This window comes from Caretta caretta, chromosome 2, assembly GCF_965140235.1.
Source record: "Caretta caretta isolate rCarCar2 chromosome 2, rCarCar1.hap1, whole genome shotgun sequence".
Taxonomy (NCBI): Eukaryota; Metazoa; Chordata; order Testudines; family Cheloniidae; genus Caretta; species Caretta caretta.
Window position 1 is genome coordinate 141,778,386 of NC_134207.1, and position 27,165 is coordinate 141,805,550.

At 41.7% G+C, this 27,165-nt stretch overlaps 1 protein-coding gene across 4 annotated transcripts in view; it reads left to right on the top strand.

Annotated features, from left to right (window-relative positions):
• Window positions 1-25,766, top strand: part of LOC125631999 (carboxymethylenebutenolidase homolog) — a 47,090-nt gene extending 21,324 nt beyond the window's left edge. For 2 of the 4 annotated variants that reach the window (XM_048839569.2, XM_048839570.2), the window contains 5 exons: window positions 15,415-15,629; window positions 18,249-18,356; window positions 19,433-19,575; window positions 22,566-22,657; window positions 25,465-25,766. In XM_048839569.2, the coding sequence (XP_048695526.1) occupies window positions 15,415-15,629; window positions 18,249-18,356; window positions 19,433-19,575; window positions 22,566-22,657; window positions 25,465-25,644 (738 nt within the window). In that variant the 3' untranslated portion in view covers window positions 25,645-25,766. Of the gene's footprint in view, window positions 1-8,408; window positions 9,554-9,975; window positions 10,139-15,414; window positions 15,630-18,248; window positions 18,357-19,432; window positions 19,576-22,565; window positions 22,658-25,464 lie in introns of those variants that run through there. The other 2 variants (XM_048839572.2, XM_048839571.2) reach the window with 2 other exon arrangements.
• The last annotated feature ends 1,399 nt before the right edge of the window (window positions 25,767-27,165 follow it).

The window sequence follows — 27,165 nt, forward strand, 5'->3', positions numbered from 1 at the left end:
AATAGGGACTGAGATGGGGACAGCTGGATAAAGGATGTTTGGTGACAATGACTGGAGGGCTGGTTTTTGTAGATGCATTTCACATTTGTGTTCTGTGGACCCCTGCCTCATTTACTACACATAGCTTCGGTAGTGACTGATGCAGTACTCTTCCCGAGCCTCACTCACCATCAGAGCCATGTGCTGAAAGAGACTGGGGCCTGGACTCCTAGACTTTAAGGTCAGAATGGACCATTGTGATCGTCTAGTCTGACCTCCTGCACATTGCAGGCTACAGTACCTTACCCACCCACTCCTGGAATAGACCCCTAACCTCTGTCTGAGTCACTGAAGTCCTCAAATTATGGTTTAAAGACTTCAAGTTACAGAGAATTCTCCATTTACACGAGTTTAAACCTGAAAGTGATCTGTGGCTCTTGTTGCAGAGGAAGGTGAACCCCCGCCCCCCCCTCCCCCGGGTCTCTGTCAGTCTGACCCAGGAAAAAATTCTTTCCCAACCCCAAATATGTGTGGTCAGTTAGACCCTGGACATGTGGGCAAGACCCACCAGGTAGATACCTTGGAAAGAATTCTCTGTGATATATGTGCATCATTCAAGCAGTATTCAATACGCAGTATTCAAGCAGTGGAAAACAGGTAAAGTCCTTGTCTCCACATTTGGAATTCCAGAATTCAGTTTTCTTGATAAAAGCATTCACTTTGTCATAGAGATTCAGAATGTTAGTGTCACGGTCTTGCATGGACAAATTCAGATCATTCAGCTTGCTAAATATATCTGCAATGTAGGCAAGTTGAGCTAACTACACAGTGTTGACAAACAGAGGTAAGAGGGGATGAAAGATCAGAAAGAAATGCTGGCTGTATTTTAAAGAATCCTTATTGAGGTTACCGGGAGAAACCATCCCGATGTGTAGAAAGAATAGTAAATATGGCAGGCGACCAGCTTGGCTTAACAGTGAAATCCTTGCTGATCTTAAATACAAAAAAGAAGCTTACAAGAAGTGGAAGATAGGACAAATGACCAGGGATGAGTATAAAAATATTGCTCAGGCATGCAGGAGTGAAATCAGGAAGGCCAAATCACACCTGGAGTTGCAGCTAGCAAGAGATGTTAAGAGTAACAAGAAGGGTTTCTTCAGGTATGTTAGCAACAAGAAGAAAGTCAAGGAAAGTGTGGGCCCCTTACTGAATGAGGGAGGCAACCTAGTGACAGAGGATGTGGAAAAAACTAATGTACTCAATGCTTTTTTTGCCTCTGTCTTCACGAACAAGGTCAGCTCCCAGACTACTGCACTGGGCAACACAGCATGGGGAGGAGGTGACCAGCCCTCTGTGGAGAAAGAAGTGGTTCGGGACTATTTAGAAAAGCTGGATGTGCACAAGTCCATGGGGCTGGATGCGTTGCATCCGAGGGTGCTAAAGGAGCTGGCGGATGTGATTGCAGAGCCATTGGCCATTATCTTTGAAAACTCATGGCGATTGGGGGAAGTCCCAGATGACTGGAAAAAGGCTAATGTAGTGCCCATCTTTAAAAAAGGGAAGAAGGAGGATCCTGGGAACTACAGGCCAGTCAACCTCACCTCAGTCCCTGGAAAAATCATGGAGCAGGTCATCAAGGAATCAATTCTGAAGCACTTAGACGAGAGGAAAGTGATCAGGAACAGTCAGCATGGATTCACCAAGGGCAAGTCATGCCTGACTAATCTAATTGCCTTCTATTGCCTTCTACTGGTTCTGTGGATGAAGGGAAAGCAGTGGACGTGTTGTTCCTTGACTTTAGCAAAGCTTTTGACACTGTCTCCCACAGTATTCTTGCCAGCAAGTTAAAGAAGTATGGGCTGGATGAATAGACTATAAGGTGGATAGAAAGCTGGCTAGATTGTCGGGCTCAATGGATAGTGATCAATGGCTCCATGTCTAGTTGGCAGCCGGTATCAAGTGGAGTGCCCCAAGGGTCAGTCCTGGGGCCGGTTTTGTTCAATATCTTCATAAATGATCTGGAGGATGGTGTGCATTGCACCCTCAGCAAGTTTGCAGATGACACTAAACTAGGAGGAGAGGTAGATACGCTGGAAGGTAGGGATAGGATACAGAGGGCCCTAGACAAATCGGAGGATTGGGCCAAAAGAAATCTGATGAGGTTCAACAAGGACAAGGGCAGAGTCCTGCACTTAGGACGGAAGAATCCAATGCACCGCTACAGACTAGGGACCGAATGGCTCGGCAGCAGTCTGCTGAAAAGGACCTAGGAGTGACAGTGGACGAGAAGCTGGATACGAGTCAACAGTTTGCCCTTGTCAAGAAGGCCAATGGCATTTTGGGATGTATAAGTAGGGGCATTGACAGCAGATCGAGTGACGTGATCGTTCCCCTCTATTCGACACTGGTGAGGCCTCATCTGGAGTACTATGTCCAGTTTTGGGCCCCACACTACAAGAAGGATGTGGAAAAATTGGAAAGAGTCCAGCGGAGGGCAACAAAAATGATTAGGGGACTGGAACACATGACTTATGAGGAGAGGCTGAGGGAACTGGGGATGTTTAGTCTGCGGAAGAGAAGAATGAGGGGGGATTTGATAGCTGCTTTCAGCTACCTGAAAGGGGGTTCCAAAGAGGATGGATCTAGACTGTTCTCAGTGGTAGCTGGTGACAGAACAAGGAGTAATGGTCTCAAGTTGCGGTGGGGGAGATTTAGGTTGGATATTAGGAAAAACTTTTTCACTAGGAGGGTGGTGAAACACTGGAATGCGTTACCTAGGGAGGTGGTGGAATCTCCCTTCTTAGAAGTTTTTAAGATCAGGCTTGACAGAGTCCTGGCTGGGATGATATAATTGGGGATCGGTCCTGCTTTGAGCAGGGGGTTGGACTAGATGACCTCCTGAGGTCCCTTCCAACCCTGATCTTCTATGATTCTTCTATGATTCTAACTTCTGTGCGTAATTCAAACGGTCTGTCAAGTACTCTCCCTCTTGAAAGCCAGCAAACCTCTGTGTGAAGCAACAGTTGCTGATGTTCTGACCCCATCTCTTCGCAAAGAATGTGAAACAGGCAAGCATTGAGTGGCCTGGACTTGATAAAGTTGACAATTTTGACAGACTCATTTAAAACTTCCTGCAGCGAAGAAATCATCTTTTTTGAAGCAAGTGTCTCTCTGTGTATGATACAGTGCATCCATTGCAAGGAAGGATTTTCTTTCCTGATTCTAGCTACATGTCCATTCACTCTCCCAGTCATTTCAGGGGTCCCATCAGTGCAGACGAATTTGCATAAATTCCAACTCAAATCATGTTCCGAAAAAAAAGTCAGTTAGTTTAAAAATGTCCTCTCTGGTTGAAAAACAACAAGGAGTCCGGTGGCATCTTAAAGACTAACAGATTTATTTGGGCATAAGCTTTCGTGGGTAAAAAACCACTTCTTCAGGTTTTTTCCCATGAAATCTTAAGCCCAAATAAATCTGTTAGTCTTTAAGGTGCCACTGGACTCTTTGTTGTTTTTGTGGATACAGACTAACACGGCTACCCCCTGATACTCTCCGGTTGAGTTTGCCTTTATACTTTTGCAACACGGTATGTGCTTGTTGATATCAGTGGTTTCAGGGTATCAAACATAAGAAATCAACTGAGCTTCTCCACTGATATCCGTGGACTGATCAAGCTGAAGGGCAAATGCTTTTGCCATTTTAAGTTTCTCTACAAGTTGAGAGACAGTATCCTCAGCCATGTCTTCAATTCTGCGACACACAGTGTCATTTGATAAGGATACTTTTTTGAGAGTATTGGCTGCTTTTTTATCAAGCATGTTTTCTACAGGCTCCACAGTGGCAGGCAGAATCAGATCATGTGCAGTTGTCTACAGCGTCTTTGGTTTTGCTATAAGAAGGGAGATGGCATATGAAGCTTTGAGTGCTTTTGTAGAAATAGTTGAAGTTTTTTAAATTATAAGCTGGCCAGTCTGGAACTCAGAAAGCTTTCTTTGAAAATATTCTACTGGTTTACTCATATGCACAGAGTGTTTTGTCTTCAAATGTCATTGCAAATGCGCTGGCTTCATACTGTTATTAGATACAGTTTTAGTTTATCCTATAATACAAACCAGTGTGCATGCACAAAGTACATTTTCTAAAAGCCTTCACTCAGCAAAATTAAAACTGATTTTCATAGAACTACTGACATTCGCATCAGTGACATAGGGATTGAGTCACTGCCAAATTTCCCACTTCTACCACCTTCTGCTGAGCTCCTCAAAAAGAGTCTCAAATGTTTCTCCCCTATCTCAGCTGCACTTGCTTTATACTAAAAATTGGCTGCAATGTTTTTGCCTGAAGTTTTCAGTATCATTCACTCACAGGTTGTCAGATGTGCCAAACTGCAGCCCAACATTGTAAACTTCTATAGAGAACCCTTTAGAATAAGGATCTAACAATGGCCATACTTGGTCAGATCAATAGTCGATCTAGCTCAGTATCCTGTCTTCCAATAGGGGCCAATGCCAGATACTTCAGAGAGAATGAATAGAATGGGCAATCATCCAGTGATCCGTCTCCTATCATCCACTCTGAGCTTCTGGAAGTCAGAGGCTAGAGACACCCAGAACATGGGGCTGCATCCCTGACCATCATGGCTAATAGCCATTGATGGATCTTCCATGAACTTATCTAATTCTTTTTTTGAATCCTGTTATAATTTTGGCCTTCACAACATCCCCTAACAATGAGTTCCATACGTTGACTGTGCATTGTGTGAAGAAGTACTTCCTTTTGTTGTATTAAACCTGCTGCCTGTTCATTTAATTGGGTGACCCCTGATTCTCGTGTTATGTGACGGAGTAAATACAATGTCCTTATTCACTTTTTCCACACCATTCATGATTTTATAGACCTCTATAGTATCCTCCCTAAGTCCTCTCTTTTCCAAGCTGAAAAGTCCCAGTCTTTTTAATCTCTTCTCGTACAGAAGCTATTCCATACCCTTAATAATTTTTGTTGCCCTTCTCTGTACCTTTTCCAATTCTAATATATCTTTTTTGAGATGGGATGACCAGAATGGCACACAGTATTCAAGGTGTGGGTGTGCTGTTGATTTATATAGTGGCATTATGATATTATATATCCCTTTCCTTATGGTTCCTAACATCCAAAATGTTCAGGGGAACTATCCAAAATGACTCCAATATCTCTTTCTTGAGTGGTAACAGCTAATTTAGAGCCCATCATTTTGTATGTATAGTTGGGATTATGTTTTCCAATGTGCATTACTTTGGATTTATCAACATTGAATTTCATCTGCCATTTTGAGGCCCAGTCACCCAATTTTGTGAGCTCCCTTTGTAACTCTTAGTTAAGTCCAAAGCTGACTGCTATCTTGAGTAATTTTGTATCATCTGCAGATTTTGCCACCTCACTGTTTACCCCTTTTTCCAGACCATTTATGAACATGTTGAACAGCACGTTGAACAATAAGATCCCTGGGGAAAGAGTATTTATCTCTTTCCATTCTGAAAACTGACCATTTATTCCTAATCTTTGTTTCCTCTCTTTTCACCAGTTACTGATCCATGAAAGGACCTTCCCTCTTATCACATGACCGCTTACTTGGCTTAAGAGCTAGGTGAGGGACTTTGTCAAAGGCTTTCTGAAAGTCCAAGAACCCTGTATCCACTGGATCCCCCTTGTCCACATGTTTGTTGACCTTGTCAAAGAATTCTGATCGCTTGGTGAAGCATGATATCCCTTTACAAAAGCCATGCTGACTTTTCCTCAGCAAATCGTGTTCATCTATGTGTCTGATAATTCTGTTCTTTACTCGAGTTTCAACCACTTTGCTTGGTACTGAAGTTAGGCTTACCAGCCTGTAATTGCCAGAATTGACTGAGCCTTTTTAAAAAATTGGAGTCACATTAGTTCTCTTCCAGTCATCTAGTACAGGAGCTGATTTAAGTGATAGGTTACTGTAAGGTTTCTGAGGTCTTCTCTGGGGCACCCCATTCAGTGGCAGCAGGAACTTGGTGCTCATGCCAAGTGGAGAGGTTAGTCATCCTGCTTTGTGGCCGAGCCACTGGGCATGTGCTAGCTCTGGCCTCCTGGATGGGTGCTGGACTAGTAAGAAGTCTGTGGCTCTGGTCTCCTGGCTGAGAGCTAAGGCAATAAATAGCCAAGGGCTCAGGCCGTCTGGGCATGGGCTGAGTAAACAGTCAATAGTTCAGGCCCCTTGAGTGTGGGCTAAGCAATAAACAGGCAATGGCTCAGGCCCCTTGGCCTAGGGGTTAGGGGCTGGATGAGTGCAGAGTGTGGGGCAGGGTAGGGGGACCCGGGCCCATCCTGCTCCGTTGGGTCCAAGCCCAGGGTACTTGAAGTGATGGGTGATCCTGTTGCTGGATTGGTGGGGAAATGCGAGGTCACTGCTTCACCTCCCGGCAACACAACAGGTCCAGTGTCCCCTTTCCCTGGCCTGCTTCCTACTGGTGTTTGCTTGAGTTGCTCAATGGCCTCTGGGGGCCTGGTTCCCTGTCTGTGAACTGGATGTCTGTCTCTGCGTGTCTGCTCTGGATTCCTTGCCTTTCCCTCAGGCTGGCTTAGAAGCGTCCGCACCCTGTTGTGAGCTCTGTGGGTGTTTCAGCTTCCTGGAAAGGACATCTGGTTCCTTCCCTCATCTGACCCCCACTGAACTGCGAGACCCTGCCCTTATACTTCCTGTCCTGCCCTGCACTTCCTGCAAGGGGGAAGGAGCAGGGCTAGCTGTGTCCAAAAGGGTGAATTAACCCCCTCAGTGCAGGAATAAGGGCACTCCACCTCATTACAGTTACATACCACACTTAGTAGTTCTTCAGTTTTCATGAATGAAAATGCTTCTGCAGCTTTAACTTTAAACATTACTACATATTCCACCTGTAACAAATAACAATGTGTGATCTTTGCATTAACTCCTCAGAGGCTATTGGACTTGTCAGTATGTTTTGTATATATGACCGCGTGCCTGCATGGGCCACACTGAGAACGCCACACTCAGGGCAGAGTGCAAAAAATAGGGCAGACAATCCCCCCAAATGGTGGTTTATTCTATATTTAGATTCACCAAGCCAGTAACAAAAGAGCTTCTGTAGCACCACACTGGTTAACAAGAAACCAAAGATGCCTTTAAGCATTCCACCCCTTGCCTCCTATCTAGGCAAACAGGTCTAATATAGTGAGAGGTTACTGAAAACCTGATTCACTATATGTGAGGTTCACCAGTCCCAAAGGACCAGACACTTATCCCTAGGTCAGTATGAGTCTCAGATCTTACTCAATAATCATGCTGATGCCGATTCTTTAGTAACTGAAAAACTAAAGGTTTAATAATATAAAAAGAAAGAAAAGAAGAAAATTATTGAATGGTTAAAGGATCGTATACATACAAGTGATTTTCAGTATTCATAGTTCAGGATCATAACAATGTTGGAATAAACTGCTAGATTGTAAAAGTCTCTCTGGAATCAATTCAAAGGGTTATAGTCCAATAGGCAGTTCAGATGTAGAGTCTGTTAGAGTTTTTCCATGAGAATTCCAGGATAATCCAGGTAATTACCTGGAGATCTTGGTCCTGTGGTTTAGACCTTCCCTGCTTAATGTTTAAGCAGACCTGAGATGACAGGATCAGGCCCAAGGCTTCTCTTTCATAGCTCACTAGCAGGCTGACAAGTCTCCTCACAGAAATTGTCACAGCAGGGCCTTCCCCAGAGGAAGAATAGGCAGTGCAGATAGTTTGTTGACATTTGCTTTTAAATTAATTTTCTAGTTCCTGTGTATACACAGGTGATTTAGTTACACTATAAGACACCAGCTGGTCATTCATTATAACACAGATAATTAAGCTGAAGACAATATAGATAATATTATTAGTTTCCTACGGTATCTTGCATCTTTGACCTTAAGGTTAACTGAACCATTTGCATACATAATGTCAGGCAATTAAGACATGAAAGGGAATTAGCATTAACAAGCTAATTTAGTTACCTTGTTAAACTTCTAAAAGGATATTCGTAAACACAGACAAATACACTTAACACCTACCCTTGATTTCTGTTACTACAAATGAATGCTGGTCTAGTACATCTCTTTGAAGTTCACATACAAGTAAATTGTTTTGATTACAGTCGTAATGCCGCCTGTTAAGTTGTTATTGGACATACACAGATTGGCTGGTCTGTCAGTGTCACAGTATCATCTTATAGAGTCCTATTTCAAAGATAGTTTCTCCTGTAGTTAAAAGAACCTGTATAAAGAGGTTGGCCTGAGTGTGAGATTAGTAGAGAAAGTACCAGGGTGAGGATACAGCATGGATTTCAAGGAGTCAAATAGTAGGCAAGATGAGAACTGGCAAGATGCACTAGGTTAAATCAGTATCACTTATGGAAGAATGTTCTGTGTTACAGGTCACCTTACTGGAGCAGAAGCTGAAACAACACTGTAAAGTTGATTACAGAGTTAAAACTTACCCTGGGCAAACTCATGGTTTTGTACATCGGAGGAGAGAAGATATTAATCCTCAAGATAAACCTTACATTGAGGAAGCAAGAAAGGACATGATCAGCTGGCTAAATAAATATATTTAACAGAAGCACATAGCCAGACCTGCAAAACAAAATCACTTAGTATACTGTGATAATCATCTAATTAAATTATATTTTTATGGGGAAAACATTTTCTATAATTATTTCAGGGATAAATATTTGATAAATTATATTGTAGGGAAAACACACAGGCCATATTAATAGAAGTTTGACAAAGAACATTGGAGAGACTTTTTGACACTAATGAATTGTACTTTTATTTTGTAGTTATTCACACATGATTTCAAGTTGAATTCTATTAAATGATTCTCAGATTCAACTTAACTTAATATTGTTCTAATGTGCTGGGAAAAGTTCTCCAAGTTCCTTGAGGTTTATCCTCCTCACATTTTTGGTGAGTTACAATTAACTGTGCATTGTGGCCCCAGTTCAGCAAAGTATTTATTGAAGCATGTGCTTAAATCATCAATACTTAATTTAAGCACATGCTTAGATTCTTTGCTGAATCCAAACCTGAGAGATTAGACTTGTAAGACCTGTACTCTCATGGCCACTTTGGATTTCTTAGATGTCATCAGTGGAGTAACTTTCCCCCAAAATTTGGGGGGTGGACAGGGCAACAACAAGGAACTGCTTTCTCAGATGACCCTGGGTCTTTCCTTTCCCTATGAGGATCCTGGCTGCCACTTGGCCTACGTTTACCTCAGGTTGGGAATTTACAGTGATAATGTAGTGCAAGTATGGGGACTTCTTACTGTGAAATTGCATACTGTGGTTGCTATTAAACAAGAAACTTTTACTTTATCATCTTATCTACCTTATTGTAATTTGATGCACTGTTTTACATTTCTGGCATGTGATAATCGTGGTGAAAAAAAAAACTTGGTAAAATTAAAGGATTTCTTCGTCATGGCAGCCTCTGAGTATAAACATACAGCATCAAATAATTCTATGTTAATATGTTTATATTTCAAAATAATAAAGAAAATAGAAAATAAGAAAATTAACTAACTGTATTTTTGTTTGTTCTAGTTTATCGTTCCTTTTTCCCCTTCCTGCTTTGATGGGCACCACTCCCACACATTTTTATCCAGGAGGGAAATAGATATAGCGATATTGGTCTTATTTTTGCCTTCAGTTACTCCAGTGTAAATCAGGAGCATCTCTCCTCAATTCAACAGTTACACCAAAGTAAATAAAAGAAAAATCAGGCCATATATTTAGAGAAATGGTGTATGGATTGTACACTGTATTACAGAACATGTCAATCTTGTGACTAAGCAAAAAACTAAACCTAGAATCAGCACAGCCTTTGTTTAAAATGAAAAGATAAAATATCTGAATACACACACAGTTAAATCTTGTAGATAAAATTGTGATTCATTAACTAAGAACTGGCAATACAAGTCCAGGTCAGCACAAATTCCAAACAACTTCATTGTCGGGACTCGTTATGTCTTCCTGAACAGCCTCGTTCTTTCTTCCTGAAGTTGAATAGTTTTAAATAAATCACCCTCAAATAAAAAAATTGCTGTGTTTCTAAACAGCAACAGAACTGAATCAGCTGCTCAGCCAAGCACAAGACACCAAAGGTTAGTATGTAATTTAATCTACAATTTTAGGTGGAGGGAAAAGTTTCAAAGTACATATGATTAACTGTTTTAAAAACAAACAAACTCAGAGAACTGCAACACCATGACACAGGGAAATGAAATGGAGATTGAGATATTTCAGATGAGAAAAAGGTTTTGTGTAGGCTTTGCTCTCATTTCTTTTCACTTTGAGTTGCTTTATATACATTTAATACATTGTATGTGAGGTAAGTTGTATTTAACTTTTTCAGTGATTCAGGCCAAACAAACCAAAGAAATCCTGAATTGATTCTAGAACTCTTTCCCCTCCCCATGTAGATCGAGATAGGGGGAGTAGGGGTGTGTGATTTAGCATGTTGGACTCCTGTCACATTTAGGATATGCCTTCCCTAGGCTAAAAAGTGTTTTTAACATATCACTAAGACATTTGTTAAAACCTTGGTGTAGAAAGCACAATTTGTATTTTAACACATTGGCTAGTAAAGATCAACTGTAGGCTCCCCTCTAGAGTTGACTGATAACAACTAATGTGCTAGAATAATGGATTTGGACTGTATGAGTCCAAACTTTTGAGCTTACACAGAGCTCTTCTTCAGGTCTAAGCTCTATGTAAGCACGAAGGCTTGTCTGTCTCACCAACAGAAGCTGGTCCAAGAAAAGATATTACCTCACCCATCTTCTCTCTCTAATATCCTCAGACAGACATGGCTACAACAGCACTGCATACATCAAGAGCTAGTAAGTCGGATCAATCAATCAAAGTCTTATCAGAAAATCTTATTACACAGGTGAAAGTATCCTAGCAATGAACTATTCTGGACAGGTGATTTTGGTACCAGCACTGAACAATGGATCATTCAATACAGATCCCTACTAATCTATTAATCAAATTATGGGACTGTCTGTTGCCAAACATTACTCTAAGGTTAGAATTTAGAATGTAGACAGTTAATTACTAAAACGTGAATTTAATTTAAAATTGCCTCTCTAGGTGATAAATCATAGCCTTCATCACACACTAAACCACAAATATAATATGCAATTAATGATGCAAACTACCCTAATTTCACAGGAAATTCACTGCTCCTGTAAGCTCTTAGCCATCTAAATAATTGCAGCCTCGTAATGCTGAGTGGAGTAACACCTACATACTATTAAAAATCTGGGCCTAAGTCCCATTTTTAAAAGTGACGTAGGCACTTAAGAGCCTTTCAGTGGGAGTTAAGCACTTCTGAAAATCCCAGTAGGCACTTATCTGAATCTTTAGGTGCTTAAATACCTTTAAAAATCTGGCCTTTAGTGCCATTTAATTAAAACGAAACCACTGAAAGTTACTTTTGCCTTTTACTTTAGGGAGCTGTATGTTTCTTCCGATCAACTGTGTATCTAGGCTGATTGTTTTAGACACTAAAGGTTTCTCTCAGTTATCGTTTGCTGTAAGCAAGCATTCTTGTTATAAGTAGTGCTAGGCTGAGTTCAGTCACCTTGATCAATTGGTCCATCAGCCCTCTCATAGAGAGCGCCGATCACAACACACCATTCGTGTTATTCTAGCCATTTCTTCAGCTACCCACTGGCCAAGCTGTCTGATCAGCTTAGCGCACTGCAGCCCTGAAAGACTGAGCCCAAGCGATCCACCAGCCTCAGCCTCCAAAATAGCTGGGATTACAGGCATGTGCCACCACGCCCAGTTTTGAGATGAGTTAGTGTAATTAATTCTTCCAACCTCAGCTCTCTCAATTACTTGATGTAGCATTATTTCTATACGTCTAAGATAGAGCTTGTTAGTGAAACACAGTATGCTATACACTTAAGTCATTTCTGAGATGCATTTTGCTTGAAAATAATCAAGTCTTCCTTTGGGTACATATATTATGGAAACTTGGTTGCTACTTACCAGTTACAACTGGTGTGAAGGTAAGTTCTCCAGCTCAGCTTGACTTTGCAATGAATAGTTTCTTGAGACAAATGGAAAGTTCAATTCAGGTAGTTTGCATTCAAGACCTTCTGATATCTCTATTTTTTTCTGAATTTTGCAGAAGTCTCCTATGGGACTTCAAAGGAACAGCATTAAAACGTTGCTTGTCTATGACAAGACTTTAGTTAGGACCAGACAACTGGTATGCCAGTGAAGGCCTTCTCAGTCTCTCTTGTCTAGATGTTTCAGTTTGGGAACAAAGTTCTGATGGCATTAAGCTACATTTATCCACTTATGGGCAATACGGCCTGGTTCTTCTTAGCAAAGCTGATCTAGGCCAGTCAGAAAGTGATGCATGCTTCTGATGAAGAGTTGAGATAATCCAATGAATTCCTCCATTTGAAAAGCTGATTTGACTCAAACAACATACAACTGATACTTCTTACTAAGTTTTGAAGTGGCCTATCAGAGTACAAGTCCTGTTCCTTCTCACCATCCAAAGACAGAACAAATGCTGTGTTTTTTACTCTTGGAATTGTTCACTGCTTGTGGTTTGTGTTACTGGAATTAGAAGTCCATAAGTACAAAACCTCTTGAGCCATACCAATTTGTGTAAATCATCTGGTCATATGGGTATGCAGACTTTTTTGTCCTCAGTTTTGCATTTGGACAGACAACTATTTAGATCATCCTATACCAGGGCCTAGGCAGCAACCTGCCTCCACAGGATGGTTTCCATGAGCATACTTAGTGTAGTCAACTTTATACATCTCCTTTTATGTACCAGGCAGCATGTTCTTTGTCAGTGCTCTTATGTCTTTGCAACATGTCCATTTTAAAGTTTATACAGAATTTTAAGTAAAATTTCTCCACATTGTTTAATACAGGGGTCTCAAACATGCAGCAGGCAGGGTGATTTTTGTGGTCCACCAGCTTCCCGTGGCCCCCCCCAGCATTTACCTAGAGCGGCTCCGGCCTGGTGTGCACGGGGGTCAGGGCAGCCCTGTCCTGCCCCCGCGCCACTCCAGGAAGTGGCCGGGACCTGGGGGAGGGGGGCAACAGGGGTCTGTGTGTTGCCCTGGCCGCTCCTCCAGGTACCCCCCCGAAGCTCCCATTGGCCGCGATTCCCCATTCCCAGCCAATGGGAGGTGCAGGGGGCGGTGCCTGGAGGTGCGGCCAGGGCAACACACAGACCCCTGTGCCCCCCACCCCCAGGTCCCGGCTGCTTTCTGGAGCGGTGCAGGGGCAGGGCGGGCAGGCAGGGAGCCTGCCCTGGCCCCGGTGCATGCTGGGCCGGACCCGCCCCTGAACCCCTCTTGCAGCTGAACCCCCTGCCCTGAGCCCTCTGCTACACCCCACACCCCTCCTGCACCCCGACCCCCTGCCCCGGGCCCAGTGATGAGCTGCCAAAATCTGAAGAACTGGTTCCTTCAGTCACTCCGGATCTTCGGCGGCACTTCAGCGGCGGGTCCTTCACTCACTCCAGGTCTTCGGCGGCCCTGAAGGACCCGCCACCAAAGGGCCGCTGAAGTCCCGGAGCGAGTGAAGGACCCACTGTCGAAGACCCAGAGCACTGCCGGGTGAGTATAAAGGCATTCTCAAGGGGAGCCTCCCCAGCCGGGAGCTCAGGCAGGCTGGACAGGATGGTCTTGCAGGCCAGATGTGGCCCACGGGCTGGAGTTTGCCCAACCCTTTAACAACCGGTTCTAAACCAGCTTCTTAATTTAACAACCGGTTCGCGCAAACTGGTGCAAACCGCCTCCAGCTCACCATTGCCTGAGCCCCCTGCTGCACCCTGCACCCCTCCTGCACCCCGACCCCCTGACCTGAGCCCCCTGCTGCACCCTGCACCCCGCACCCCTCCTGCACCCCAACCCCATGCTCTGAGCACCCTGCTGCAGCCCGCACCCCTCCTGCACCTCAACCCCCTGCCCTGAGCCGCCTGCCGCACCCTGACCCCCTGACCCACCCTGCACACTGACCCCCTGCCCTGAGCCCCCTGCTGCACCCTGCACACTCCTGCACCCCTTGGGGGCAGGGTGGGGGCGGAGTTGAGGTAGGGATTTCATGGAAGGGGTTGGAATGGGGACAGGGAAGGGGTGGGAAGAGGTGGGGCAGGGGCGGGGCCTCACGGAAGGGGTGGAGTGGGGGTGGGGCCGGGGCAGCAGTGGGGGGTGGTCAGTGTTGCGGCCCTTGGCCCAATGTACTAGTCCTCATGTGGCCCTCATGGTCATTTGAGTTTGAGACCCCTGGTTTAATAGTTTGTATACTATTCAGTCCACAATGAAGTAATTTATATGGATCACTTGAAATATTCTGCAGCAATATAAAGTCATTTGATTAATTTGGTTGGTCCGACACTAGCAGAATGTAGCCATTAACTTAATGAAATAGTAAGACAAAACAGCTGTATAAATCTCTGTATCAGCTCTGTTCTCTTTACTCTGTTTGAGTCACTTGTATATGCTGACCTCTCTCTGTATAATAGCTAATCAGCAGTTAACCAGGCCTTGTGGTCATTTCATTCTTATTACATTTTTGTTCACCTTAAAGATTTTCACTTCTCATGAGCTTTTTACCATACTGGCAGAATGTATCACTTCCATAATATGTAATAAATACCTCATAAAAAGTTTGTGAAATATTTGTTAGGTATGTTCTTATTGATCACATTCCATATATAAAACAAACACCTTTCTTCAACCTGGGCTGGAAGTTGCTTTAGCAGTGGCATTTCTTCAAATTGAAAGAGCCCATTACAGAATGTTTTAGAGAGCTTTAATTCTTGCCATAAAATGTCTTACGTTTAATCAAAACTATGTATGTATCTTTACTTGCTCATAAAAGATTATTCACTTCCAAAGCACTGTGTCACATATCAAAACTTTAAAATGACTAGGCTAATATATACTATGAGTTACTGAGCACATCACAGAAAAGAAGGAAAAGAACTTACTTCATCACAACAGCAGTTTGCGATGATCTTATCTAGGGAGATATTACTCTTAATTTTTTTCACTGTTTTATTATTTGTACTACCACAGCACCTAGGGACCCTAGTCATGGCCCAGGACTCCATTAACCTCGGTGCTGTGCAAACACAAATCAAAAAGATGGTTCTCTGCCCGCAAGAGCATATAGGCTAAGTAACCAAATTACAGCTCTCTGAAATACAGCAAAAATGCTGCTGTTTGACAAGTATTAGAAGTTCATACCTAACATCAGTGCTATGCCTAACGTTATCAATAGATTCCATATTTCACAGTGCCATCATCACATTGCGTTCAGACATTTTCTGCGTGTGTACTTAAATATTAATAGTTTAATATCTTTTGTCCTTTCCATGTTTGTATCCCAGATGGCCAATGAAGCGAGACCATGCCCATGTGACATTGGAGACAGGTTTGAGTATGGGGGGCTAGGGCATGAAGTGCAAGTGGAGCACATCAACGCGTACGTTTGCAAACCGTCCGCCAGCACGGGAAAAGCTGTGGTTGTGATTCACGATATATTTGGATGGCAACTCCCAAATACCAGATACATAACTGATATGCTTGCAGCTAATGGATACATGTAAGCAATCTTAATGTTTTCTTCCCAAAGAGACATGGTCAAAGTTGCTAGGCCAAAAATGTTATAGACTTTTTTTTAAAACCACACCACGTATGAAGAATTTCAAAGACTTTGCTAGCATGTGTTTTTTCTAAACACATATGTCATCTTAAAACAGTGCAAGTAGCTGATCACTAGTGAGTAACCATACAATTAGGGCTGTCGATTAATCAGAGTTAACTGACACAATTAACTCAAAAAAATTAATCGCAGATAAAAAAATGAAATGCGATTAATCACAGTTTTAATCGCACTGTTAAACAGCAGAATACCAACTGAAATGTATTACATTTGATGTTTTTCTACATTTTTAAATATATTGATTTCAATTACAACACAGTATACAAAGTTGACAGTGCTCACTTTATATTAATATTTTTACTACAAATATTTGCACTGTAAAAATGGCAAACAAAATAAATAGTATTTTTCAGTTCACCTCATACAAGTATTGAAGTGCAATCTCTTTATCAGTGGTGGGCAACCTGCGGCCTGTGGGCTGCATGCGACCTGTCAGGGTAATCTGCTGGCAGGTCACCAGACAGTTTGTTTACATTTGTACGGCCGCCCGCAGCTCCCAGTGGCTGCAGTTCACCATTCCCGGCCAATGGGAGCTGTGGGAAGTGGCATGGGCTGCATGGACATGCCAGCAGCTAAATTTTTTGTTATATCTAAATTTTTTGTTGCACTCAAAAATAAAACAATGTAAAACTTTAGAGCCTACAAGTCCACTCAGTCCTACTTCTTGTTCAGCCAATCGCTCAGACAAGCAAGTTTGTTTACATTTACTGGAGATACTGCTGCCAGCTTTTTGTTTACAATGTCACCTGACAGTAAGAACATGCATTCGCATGGCACTTTTGGAGCCAGCATTGCAAGGTATTTATGTGCCAGATATGCTAAACATTCATATGCCCCTTCTTGCTTCAGCCACAATTCCATGCTGATGACGCTCGTTAAAAAAATAATGCATTAATTATATTTGTGACTGAACTCCTTGGGGGGAGAACTGTATGTCTTCTACTCTGTTTTACCTGCATTCTGCCATATATTTCATGTTATAGCAGTCTCAGATGATGACCCAGCACATGTTGTTCATTTTAAGAACACTTTCACTGCAGATTCGACAAAACGCAGAAAAGGTACCAAAGCGAGATTTCTAAAGATAGCTACAGCACTCAACCCAAGGTTTTAGAATCTGAAGTGCCTTCCAAAATCTGAGAGGAATGAAAGCATACTTTCAGAAGTCTTACAAGAGCAACACTCTGATGTGGAAACTACAGAACCCAAACCACCAAAAAAGAAAATCAACCTTTCTGCTGGTGACATCTGACTCAGATGATGAAAAGAAACATGCATAGATCCACACTACTTTGGATGTTTATCAAGCAGAACCCATTATCAGCATGGATGCATGTCCTCTGGAATGGTGGTTGAAGCATGAAGAGATATATGAATCTTTAGCACATCTGGCAAGTAAATGTCTTGCGACCCGGCTACAACAGTGCCATGCGAATGCCTGTTCTCACTTTCAGGTGACATTGTAAACAAGAAAGGCAGAATTATCTCCTGCAAATGTAAACAAACTTGTTTGTCTGAGCAATTCGCTGAACAAGAGGTAGGACTGTGTAAACTTGTAGGCTCTACATTGTTTTATTTTTGAATGTAGGTTTTTTTGTACATAATTCTACACTTGTAAGTTCAACTTTCATGACAAAGAGATTGAACTATAGTACCTGTATTAGGTGAATTGAAAAATACTGTTTCTTTTGTTTTTTACAGTGCAAATATTTATAATAAAAATAAATATAAAGTGAGCACTGTACACTTTGTATTCTGTGTTGTAATTGAAATCAATATATTTGAAAATATAGAAAATATCCAAAACTAAATAAATGGAATTATATTATTGTTTAACAGTTGGATTAATCTCTTGATTAATCGCGATTCATTTTTTAATTGCTTGACAGCCCTACTTACAATAATTAGCCAGTGTGTAGATGCATAAAGAAGGAAAGGAAAACAAAACCAAACATCTGATTTTCAAGTTTCTGAGATATTATTTAAAATATCTGTAGTATCTTTTAAACAGCCTTGTACTTTTTGGTCCTAATTAGCATTACTTATAATGGCAAAAGTCCTAGTGAAGAAAAATGGAATTTTGCATGAGTGTGAAGGGCTGACCCTATTAAGAGTACTATATTCAGAAATATAGTAAAAACCTAAAGTCATTCCCACAATATTAGGTTAACATTAGTTCCAGCTCAAATTTATATTCTTGTAAATTGTAGAATATCTGCAAAACTGATAATCAGTTCTTAGGGTATTTTAATAACAGTTAATAACTTATCAAATTCCTTAATTAACAAAGTCTAATAAGTCAAAGTAAACTGCCATGCTCTGGAAGTTCTATCAAATCATTCTATTAGATTTAGACAAGTAATGGGAACAGATCTGTATAATTGTGTGTGAGCATTATGGAATAAACAGAATGAATACACATTAAAGTATACAGACTGTCCCATAATTACTCCTTACTGCTATTCCATGGACCTAAAATTGTTTTACTTTTTCATATAGAGCCATCTGCCCAGACTTCTTTGTGGGACAAAAACCTTGGGACCCTTCTGATGACTGGTCCATCTTTAATGACTGGCTGAAAACTCGAGATGCCAGCAAGGTAGACAGGTAAGATGTATATTTAGTAGACTGCTTGTATACACAGCTCTCATTGATAGGAGTTTTGCCCTAGTAAAGACTCCAGGATCAAGTCCTAAAACATAATGGACCAGATGCAGCTTGGAATAAGAAAGCACAAATCCTATGGAAATGTGTGGGTCAAATTAGTAGTTATTTAAACGGTGGAGTCAATAGCAAAGTAGTGACATTAAGCAGGTGTGCAAAACAGCTATAAGTTATACATGTCAGGAGTGGAGATGGAACCATCGAAGGAAAGGAGGTGGGGTGGAAACCCTATCAAAACTCAGCAAGATAAAGCAGGCTTCTCCTACTTTAACTTAGGTCACAGTGCTCCCGTGCTTCCTAGGGTACCATTTTGCCCTGCTGTAATTGTAAGATGTAAAATTAGTCACCAAAGACTACCAAGCTGGTGTAACTTACATTTGTATTGCACACCCACAAAGTCCCAGGTCAGCGTAAGTTACACTACTTTGCCACTCTACTAGTCACTTAAACTTGTTTTTTACCATTTACACCTAACTGCACTTCACCATTACACCTATTAGTTCACTGCTGAATTTCATTCAGCATTTTCAAAATTTGCTTTACTGACTTCATGCAATGTTTACTTCCCTTGAAACAGTTCAAGTAATAATTTGATCATAAATGGTGTTCTCTTGAATGGGCTTCACTTAAATTTTATTAATGTTAATTGATAAGATAAGAAATCGGGTCCTTTGTCCAACTGTATTTGTATTTTTAGACTCAATTAAAATTCTAACCACTAATACGTGTAAAGTAAAAGATTGTTCTGATTGCACCTCATTACACATTCAGTATGTTATTCGTGCATTATGCTGTTTTCTTCTCTAGGATGAACTAATCCATTAAATATTCATATGTTTCATATAATTGCCAACTCATGTTTCAAAACTGCAGTTTAAATTCTGGAGTTGTTGTGTTCCAAGAAGATACTAAAAACCTAAACAAAATTAGAAGTGACTATTTTATAAACCAATTGTATTTTCTTTCCAGTTTTCCAGTGCTATTAGATTCCTTAATTTGCCTTTCTTTATATGTGTTAGGGAAGTTGATGTCATCTTGAAGTATCTAAAGGAGCAATGCAATGCAAAGAAGATCGGTGTCATTGGATTTTGCTGGGGTGGAATGGCTGTACATCACTTGATGCTGAAAAATCCTGAATTAAAAACTGGGGTGGCAATCTATGGTAAGTTTAAAATGTGTGTAAACTTGAGCTCACTCACATACATAAATATAGCATGTAGTTTAACTATTACTGAATATAATCCATAATGATTTAGATTTATGTGCTGTGGATTATGGGGAGAGTTGGGAGAACTTCCTGGGGGCCTTAAAAGCTCATATTGCTGCTTTGATTTGCTGATCAGTCAAGTTAATTAATTAGTTCTATATGGTTATTTTTGTTGCTCTATGGTCATCACTTGTGAATGTATGTCTAATTATTTGTCAGAGCACGTAGAGCTTTTTCTATGGATTTTATTGTTATTTAAATGTAAATAAATAGTAAAATACAAATACAATATAGATTGCCTAGTGATTTGCATCAATATTTCTGAGTATATTTAAATTGAAATCATAGATGTATATATAATTATGAATGTTTATATGTGTCTTTGTAGCCCTAGATCTATGAAGCTTTCATAACAGAAAAAATGTGAAATCAACTTTGTATAGTCTGCTACAGCATGCTGATTCTTATACCATTTCTAACTGATAATAAAGGCACATCACATTCAGTTCAATTGTGTCTCAACCATTTGGTCTGTGTCAAAACTAGATCTGTAGGCTTTTTCAGTGGGGCAAAATGCCAGGCATGCACTCAAGGCTCAATGTAATACATACAATTGTCACAAAAGATTGACCCAAGCTGTGAAGTATGGATTTTGAACAGGACCTGAATCAGATGTCCCCACAGATCTTTGGGTTCAGTGTTGCAGTGTCTGTCTACGCTGGCAAAAGTCAGGTGATTAATTCACCACCAGTACAGCTCCACCAAGGGTATCAATGATGGGAGTTGTAGGATAGCCATCCAACCTGGTGATAAAAATGCTTGTCTACAATACAGATTTTTCCATTGTTCTTACTAGGGGAACTGCACTGATGGGGAAATACATCAGTGTGGTTTTTTTTTGCCAGTGCAGGTCCAGGTAGACCAGTTATAGAGCTGGGCCAAGACACTGGATCTGGAGCCTCACTTCCCCAGAGCTGGAAGAGAGGAAGTTCAGATCCAGTGTCTCCATCTAAAAAGAACGAGGAGTACTTGTGGCACCTTAGAGACTAACAAATTTATTTGGGCATAAGCTTTCGTGGGCTAAAACACACTTCATCAGATGCATGCAGTGGAAAATACAGTAGGAAGATATATATACACAGAAACATGAAAAAATGGGGGTTGCCATACCAACTCTAAAGAGACTCATCGATTAAGGTGAGCTATTATCAGCAGGAGAAAAAAAACTTTTGTAGTGATAATCAGGATGGCCCATTTCAAACGGTTGACAGGAAGGTGTGAGTAACAGTAGGGGAAAAATTAGCATGGGGAAATAGTTTTTAGTTTGTGTAATGACTCATCCACTCCCAGTCTTTATTCAAGTCTAATTTAACGGTGTCCAGTTTGCAAATTAATTCCAGTTCTGCAGTTTCTCATTGGAGTCTTTTTTGAAGTTTTTTTGTGGAATAATTGCGACTTTTAGGTCTGTAATTGAGTGTCCAGGGAGGATGAAGTGTTCTCCAACTGGTTTTTGAATGTTATAATTCTTGACATCTGATTTGTGTCCATTTATTCTTTTGTGTAGAGACTATCCAGTTTGGCCAATGTACATGGCAGAGGGGCTTTGCTGGCACATGATAGCATATATCACATTGGTAGATGTGCAGGTGAACGAGCCTCTGATAGTGTGGCTGATGTGATTAGATCCTATGAGGGTGTCCCTTGAATAGATATGTGGACAGAGTTGGCAACGGGTTTTGTTGCAAGGATAGGTTCCTGGGTTAGTGTTTTTGTTGCGTGGTGTGTGGTTGCTGGTGAATATTTGCTTCAGGTTGGGGGGCTGTCTGTAAGCGAGGACTCGCCTGTCTCCCAAGATCTGTGAGAGCGAGGGATCGTCCTTCAGGATAGGTTGTAGATTCTTGATGATGAGCTGGAGTTCTTACAACTACAATACCCACCTGCTGAAGTGAAGAAACAGATTGACAGAGCCAGAAGAGTACCCAGAAGTCACCTACTACAGGACAGGCCCAACAAAGAAAGTAACAGAACGCCACTAGCCATCACCTTCAGCCCCCAACTACAACCTCTCCAGCACATCATTAAGGATCTACAACCTATCCTGAAGGACAATTCCTCACTCTCACAGATCAGCCACACTATCAGAAGCTTGTTCACCTGCACATCTACCAATGTGATATATGCCATCATGTGCCAGCAATGCCCCTCTGCTATGTACATTGGTCAAACTGGACAGTCTCTACGTAAAAGAATAAATGGACACAAATCAGATGTCAAGAATTATAACATTCAAAAACCAGTCGGAGAACACTTCAATCTCCCTGGACGCTCAATTACAGACCTAAAAGTCGCAATTATTCCACAAAAAAACTTCAAAAAAGACTCCAATGAGAAACTGCAGAACTGGAATTAATTTGCAGACTGGACACCATTAAATTAGACTTGAATAAAGACTGGGAGTGGATGAATCATTACACAGACTAAAAACTATTTCCCCATGCTAATTTTTCCCCAACTGTTACTCACACTTTCCTGTCAACCGTTTGAAATGGGCCATCCTGATTATCACTACAAAAGTTTTCTTCTCCTGCTGATAATAGTCCACCTTAATCGATGAGTCTCTTTAGAGTTGGTATGGCAACCCCCATTTTTTCATGTTCTCTGTATATATATATATATCTATATATATCTATATATATATCTATCTTCCTACTGTATTTTCCACTGCATGCATCTGATGAAGTGGGCTTTAGCCAACACAGCTTATGCTCAAATAAATTTGTCAGTCTCTAAGGTGCCACAAGTACTCCTCGTTCTGTTTGCTGATACAGACTAACGCGGCTACCACTCTGAAAAGTGTCTCCATCTGTAACTTTCATGTTTTGATTTAGTGTTAATCATTATAAATTGCTCACTATAAACATTTTAAATGTATTTAATTTTTCTAGGAGTAATTAAGTACTTTGAGGATAGATACAGTTTGCTCCACCCCACATTCTTCATTTTTGGTGAAAGTGATGATTACATCCCTCTTGAACAAGTAAGTTCACCTTCAAACACATTTATATCTTCATTGCTTTTTAAACATTGATTTAATAAGATAACATTTTGTTCAGAGAAATTAGAAAATGAATTAGTATCTTTCTTGCCTCTTAAAAAGGATATAAAAACTCCTGTTATTGTTCTCACAAATTATTTAAAGGCATACTGTCAATGTTTCCCATCTCTAAGTATAGATTTTATAAAATAAGGGGGTCATGGTAAGAGAGGGGCTAGTAGCTGTAGATGGAGTCAAAAGGAAGGCATTCGGCAGGCACAGGAGATGAAACCCTCCTTAATCAAAATGAGGTTAGGCATTAGGTCAACACCCTGCAATTGGGATCAACAGTTACAGAGGGACAGCTCATTCCTAGGCTTTCCCTCTTCTTCCTGCTAGCTCATTCCTAGGCTTTCCATCCCACGAAGGCCAAGAGAGCCACTGCTCTTTACCAGGCTTTCAAACAGTTTATGAAGTCCAATCAGAAGGCAAAAAGCCCTGCAAACAACTGGGGTCAGATCCTCTTCTGGTGTAAATCAGCATAACTCTGGTGAGGCTGTAGTGATTTATACCACTTGAGGATCTGGTCTCCGGGTTCTCTGTTTACCTCAGGGAAATCCATCCTCCATCAGGGCAGACAGCTCTCTGTCCCCTTCTTCGGTGTTATTGCCTATTTCCCTCCTAGTTATTCCCTCCTACTGGAGCCCCCTCCCTTCAGGGTTGACATTTCTGGCAATTTTGAAGGTTTCCCTGGAAGGGAAAACTAACTAGTGTAGTTTCATTGACCAAGCTGAGAGATGTGCAAAAAGAAAACAGAGGGGGAGATTATGAACCCTGTAGCGAGGCAGAGTGGCCTCCTGCCGAGCCTGAGCCCCAGGGACCCCTACACTCCCTTGGTGGGCGAAGCAGGACCAACCCCACCCCCTTGTACCTGAAGCAGAGGGGAGTGGCAGGAAGTATAGAAGGAGGGCCCTGCAGCTCAGTTCAGCTGGAGCCATGGAAGGAGGCAGACGTTTCCAACCAACTGCAGAACTCCAGAGCTGAATCAATGCTGTGCTGCGCCCTGCCCCCAGAGGAGACCAGCCCATGATAGGAGTTGCCAGGACTGCTGTCAGCCCTGTATCCTGAGATGATGGAATATCCTTGGACTACAGAGTCCTGCACCTGGACTAGGGTAGGAAGTAGCCCAGAGAAACTAGACTTTAGTCCGCTTTTGTTGCTGGAGCATGAGTAAGCATGTTTCAGTTGGATCCCACTGACCCAGTGGCAGAACCCTCCACCACTGTTAGGGCTCTGGGCTGGGACCCAGTAGAGGAGAGTGGGCCCGGGTCCTCCTACCCCCTGCTGCCAGCCCCACCCTGTTCTATCCCTGTTTATTATCTAAAGGCGTTGTTAGTAACTAGACGTAAATCTGGATTCCATGTAGGCTAAAGTTCCAGGCTTAAGTTTGGCTCAGGCTCTGGTTCAACAACACTAAAATACTGCAAGCTTTTCCTATAACATTTCAGATCCATCTGAACCAGAACACTTAAATAGGCACAGTGCTCAATGTTTTCCGGATCAGAATATAGATTTTTTTTGTGTTGTGACAGGGTCGGGCCAGATGGCTATAGGAGAGTAATAGAAGGCAGCTATATTAGCCCCAGGCTAAGTAGGTCCCTTTTCCCTGGGTAGGGTAACAGGGAAGGTTCTAAAACAATCAGGAACCTTCTGGAGACAATTAAGACAGGCTGAAGCCAATCAAGAAGCTGCTAGAATCAATGAAGGCAGGCTAATCAGGGCACCTGGGTTTTAAAAAGGAGCTCACTTCAGTTTGTGGTGTGCGTGTGAGGAGCTGGGAGCAAGAGGCACTAGGAGCTGAGAGTGAGAACGCGGACTGTTGGAGGACTGAGGAGTACAAACATTATCAGACACCAGGAGGAAGGTCCTATGGTGAGGATAAAGAAGGTGTTGGGAGGAGGCCATGGGGAAGTAGCCCAGGGAGTTGTAGCTGTCACACAGCTGTTCCAGGAGGCACTCTAGACAGCTGCATTCCACAGGGCGCTGGGCTGGAACCCAGAGTAGAGGGTGGGCCTGGGTTCCCCCCAAATCCTCCCAACTCCTGATCAGACACAGGAGGAGTCCACCTGGACTGTGGGTTCACGAAAACGGCCAAACTGAGGGCTGCCGTGAAGCTCCAAGGCGAGCAAATCCGCCAATAAGCACAAGACCCACCAAGGTAGAGCAGGAACTTTGTCACAATGTATAGAATCATAGTAGGAGGGAGCTGAGTAGCCTTTGCAGGAGCCCAAAGAAAGATATGCTGCAGGCTTGCATCCACTTGTAGATTTTTTTTTCCATCAAAAATCATAGGAACAGGTTAGAATCACAAGCTTTGAATCTGTGCAGCTTCCACCCGCCCAAACACAAATTCAAAGTGATTCCAGTTTTGTCCCTTTTCTCGGTCCAGTCTCCACTACTTACTACTTGCTGTAATGCTTGCTACCAACTGGACTACTCATGGTAGTAAGCCCCACATCAGGAAACAAGTGTTTTTATCTTTGCAGAGACCTTTAAAGATGCGATTCCACTTACCTACACAGTTTTTGTAATTTTGTACAGTCATAGCTCAATGATTACTAGAAGAAAATAGCCCATAAAAATACAATTGGGGTAACAAATCTAGTCTGGCCCAAGTGTGAGATTGGTAAAGAAGGAACTGAGATGAGGATACATCACATCTTTCAGGAAACTAAATGATGAGCAAGCTGAGAATTAGTAAAAATAATAGGTTAAATCAATGTCACTAACGGAAGGATGTTCTGTTACAGGTCACCTTACTGGAACAGAAGCTGAAACAACATTGTAAAGTTGATTACAGAGTTAAAATTTACCCTGGGCAAACTCATGGTTTTGTACATCGCAGGAGAGAAGATATAAACCCTCAAGATAAACCCTACATTGAAGAAGCAAGAAAGGACATGATCTACTGGTTAAATAAATACCTTTAACAAAAGTGTACTGCCAGATCTGTAAAACACAATCAAGTAATTTGTTAGGTAGACTTTAGAGCACATTGTACTTTTATTTTTGGAAAAAATAAAAATCATTTTAAATTTAATTAGAAGATAAAAAAAAAGATAAATGGTTGTTTATTTCCTTTTCAGCAGTAACACTTTCTAACAATTTTTATTTGTATTTTTGAACTTCCTTGAATAAGTTGATGCCAAAATATTTTCAAGTGTAGAACACCTTAAATTTAGAAAAAAGTTTTGAAATCTGACCTATATATCTTAAGATTGTTACAATCTGCTTCGAGATATACCCTATCTAAGGGGTTCATATATCCCTTAATATTTATGAGTAATTGTAAGAAAAGCTAATGACAGTTATGTGAATGCACTGAGAAAATATTTCTCCTACAGCCATCGTACAGTACCTTGAGCTGTGGCTTCGTCAGCTCTAAACTTGGCAGGGTTGTGCTTGGACATTAGATGGGAGACTTCCCAGGAGAGTGGCATCAGTGACTCAACAATTAGTACCACTCCTGCTGAAGCAAACATTTACTAATTCTCCAATCCCAGCATGGTGTTAGGGCCACTGATTTTCTGATAAGATGTTTAATCAAGTTGCTTGTCCCACATACTTGTCCCATGAACTGTTGCAATAGCGAGGGAAATTATGAGAAAAGGTGTTGATGTGATGGTGTCCCCAGGGTGCAACATGGAACTGGGGTACCACTGAGCCCTCTGTCCCACGAACCTGGGCTCCCTCTCACACTGTGATGTTGTGACAAGCTGCAAACCTCTGGCAGCTACTGCACTCACACAGACATCCACAGGTAGGGACACACTTAAACGAGTTACATGAATGCTTCTCCCAACCACTCCTGAACTAAAAATAGAGAAGCTCCAGACAATTCCCTGCAGCTTCCCCAGCCTAGGACCCCAGAGCTGTACCTTCTTGCCCTAGTCAGAAGCCTGACCAATGTATGTTTATTACCCAGGCCGCCCTCTCGCCTTCACTCAGTGTGGAGAGGACATGCATAAGCCTTTGTAACTGTGCAGAGATTTCCCAAGCGCTTCAACCAAAACACACTGGTTTAGTTAAAGTATAAAACAGATCTATTAACTACAGAAAGATAGATTTTAAGTGGTTATAAGTGGTAGGCATGGAAGATTAGAGATAGTTACCAAAGAAAATAAAAGATCAATGAACAATCTAAATCTTAAACCTTATTTCATTCGGCTGTGTTTAGATCAGCATTTTTCTCATCCAAACTGGATGTTACAATTCTTAATACACAGGCTTCCACTTAAGCCTGGACCAGTCACCTCAGATGATCTTCGTCTTCTTGTCATTCCAGTTGCTTCCAGCATAGGTGCAGGGAGGAGAAACGTGCTGCAACATGTCCCAGTGAGCTTTGCTGAGTCACAGTGATTGAGTAAACCTCCATTGTGTGGACTTGGGCAAAAGTCATTGAATTGTAAATTCCTTGATTACAACTCTCCTGCGGATTAATGGTTGTGGAG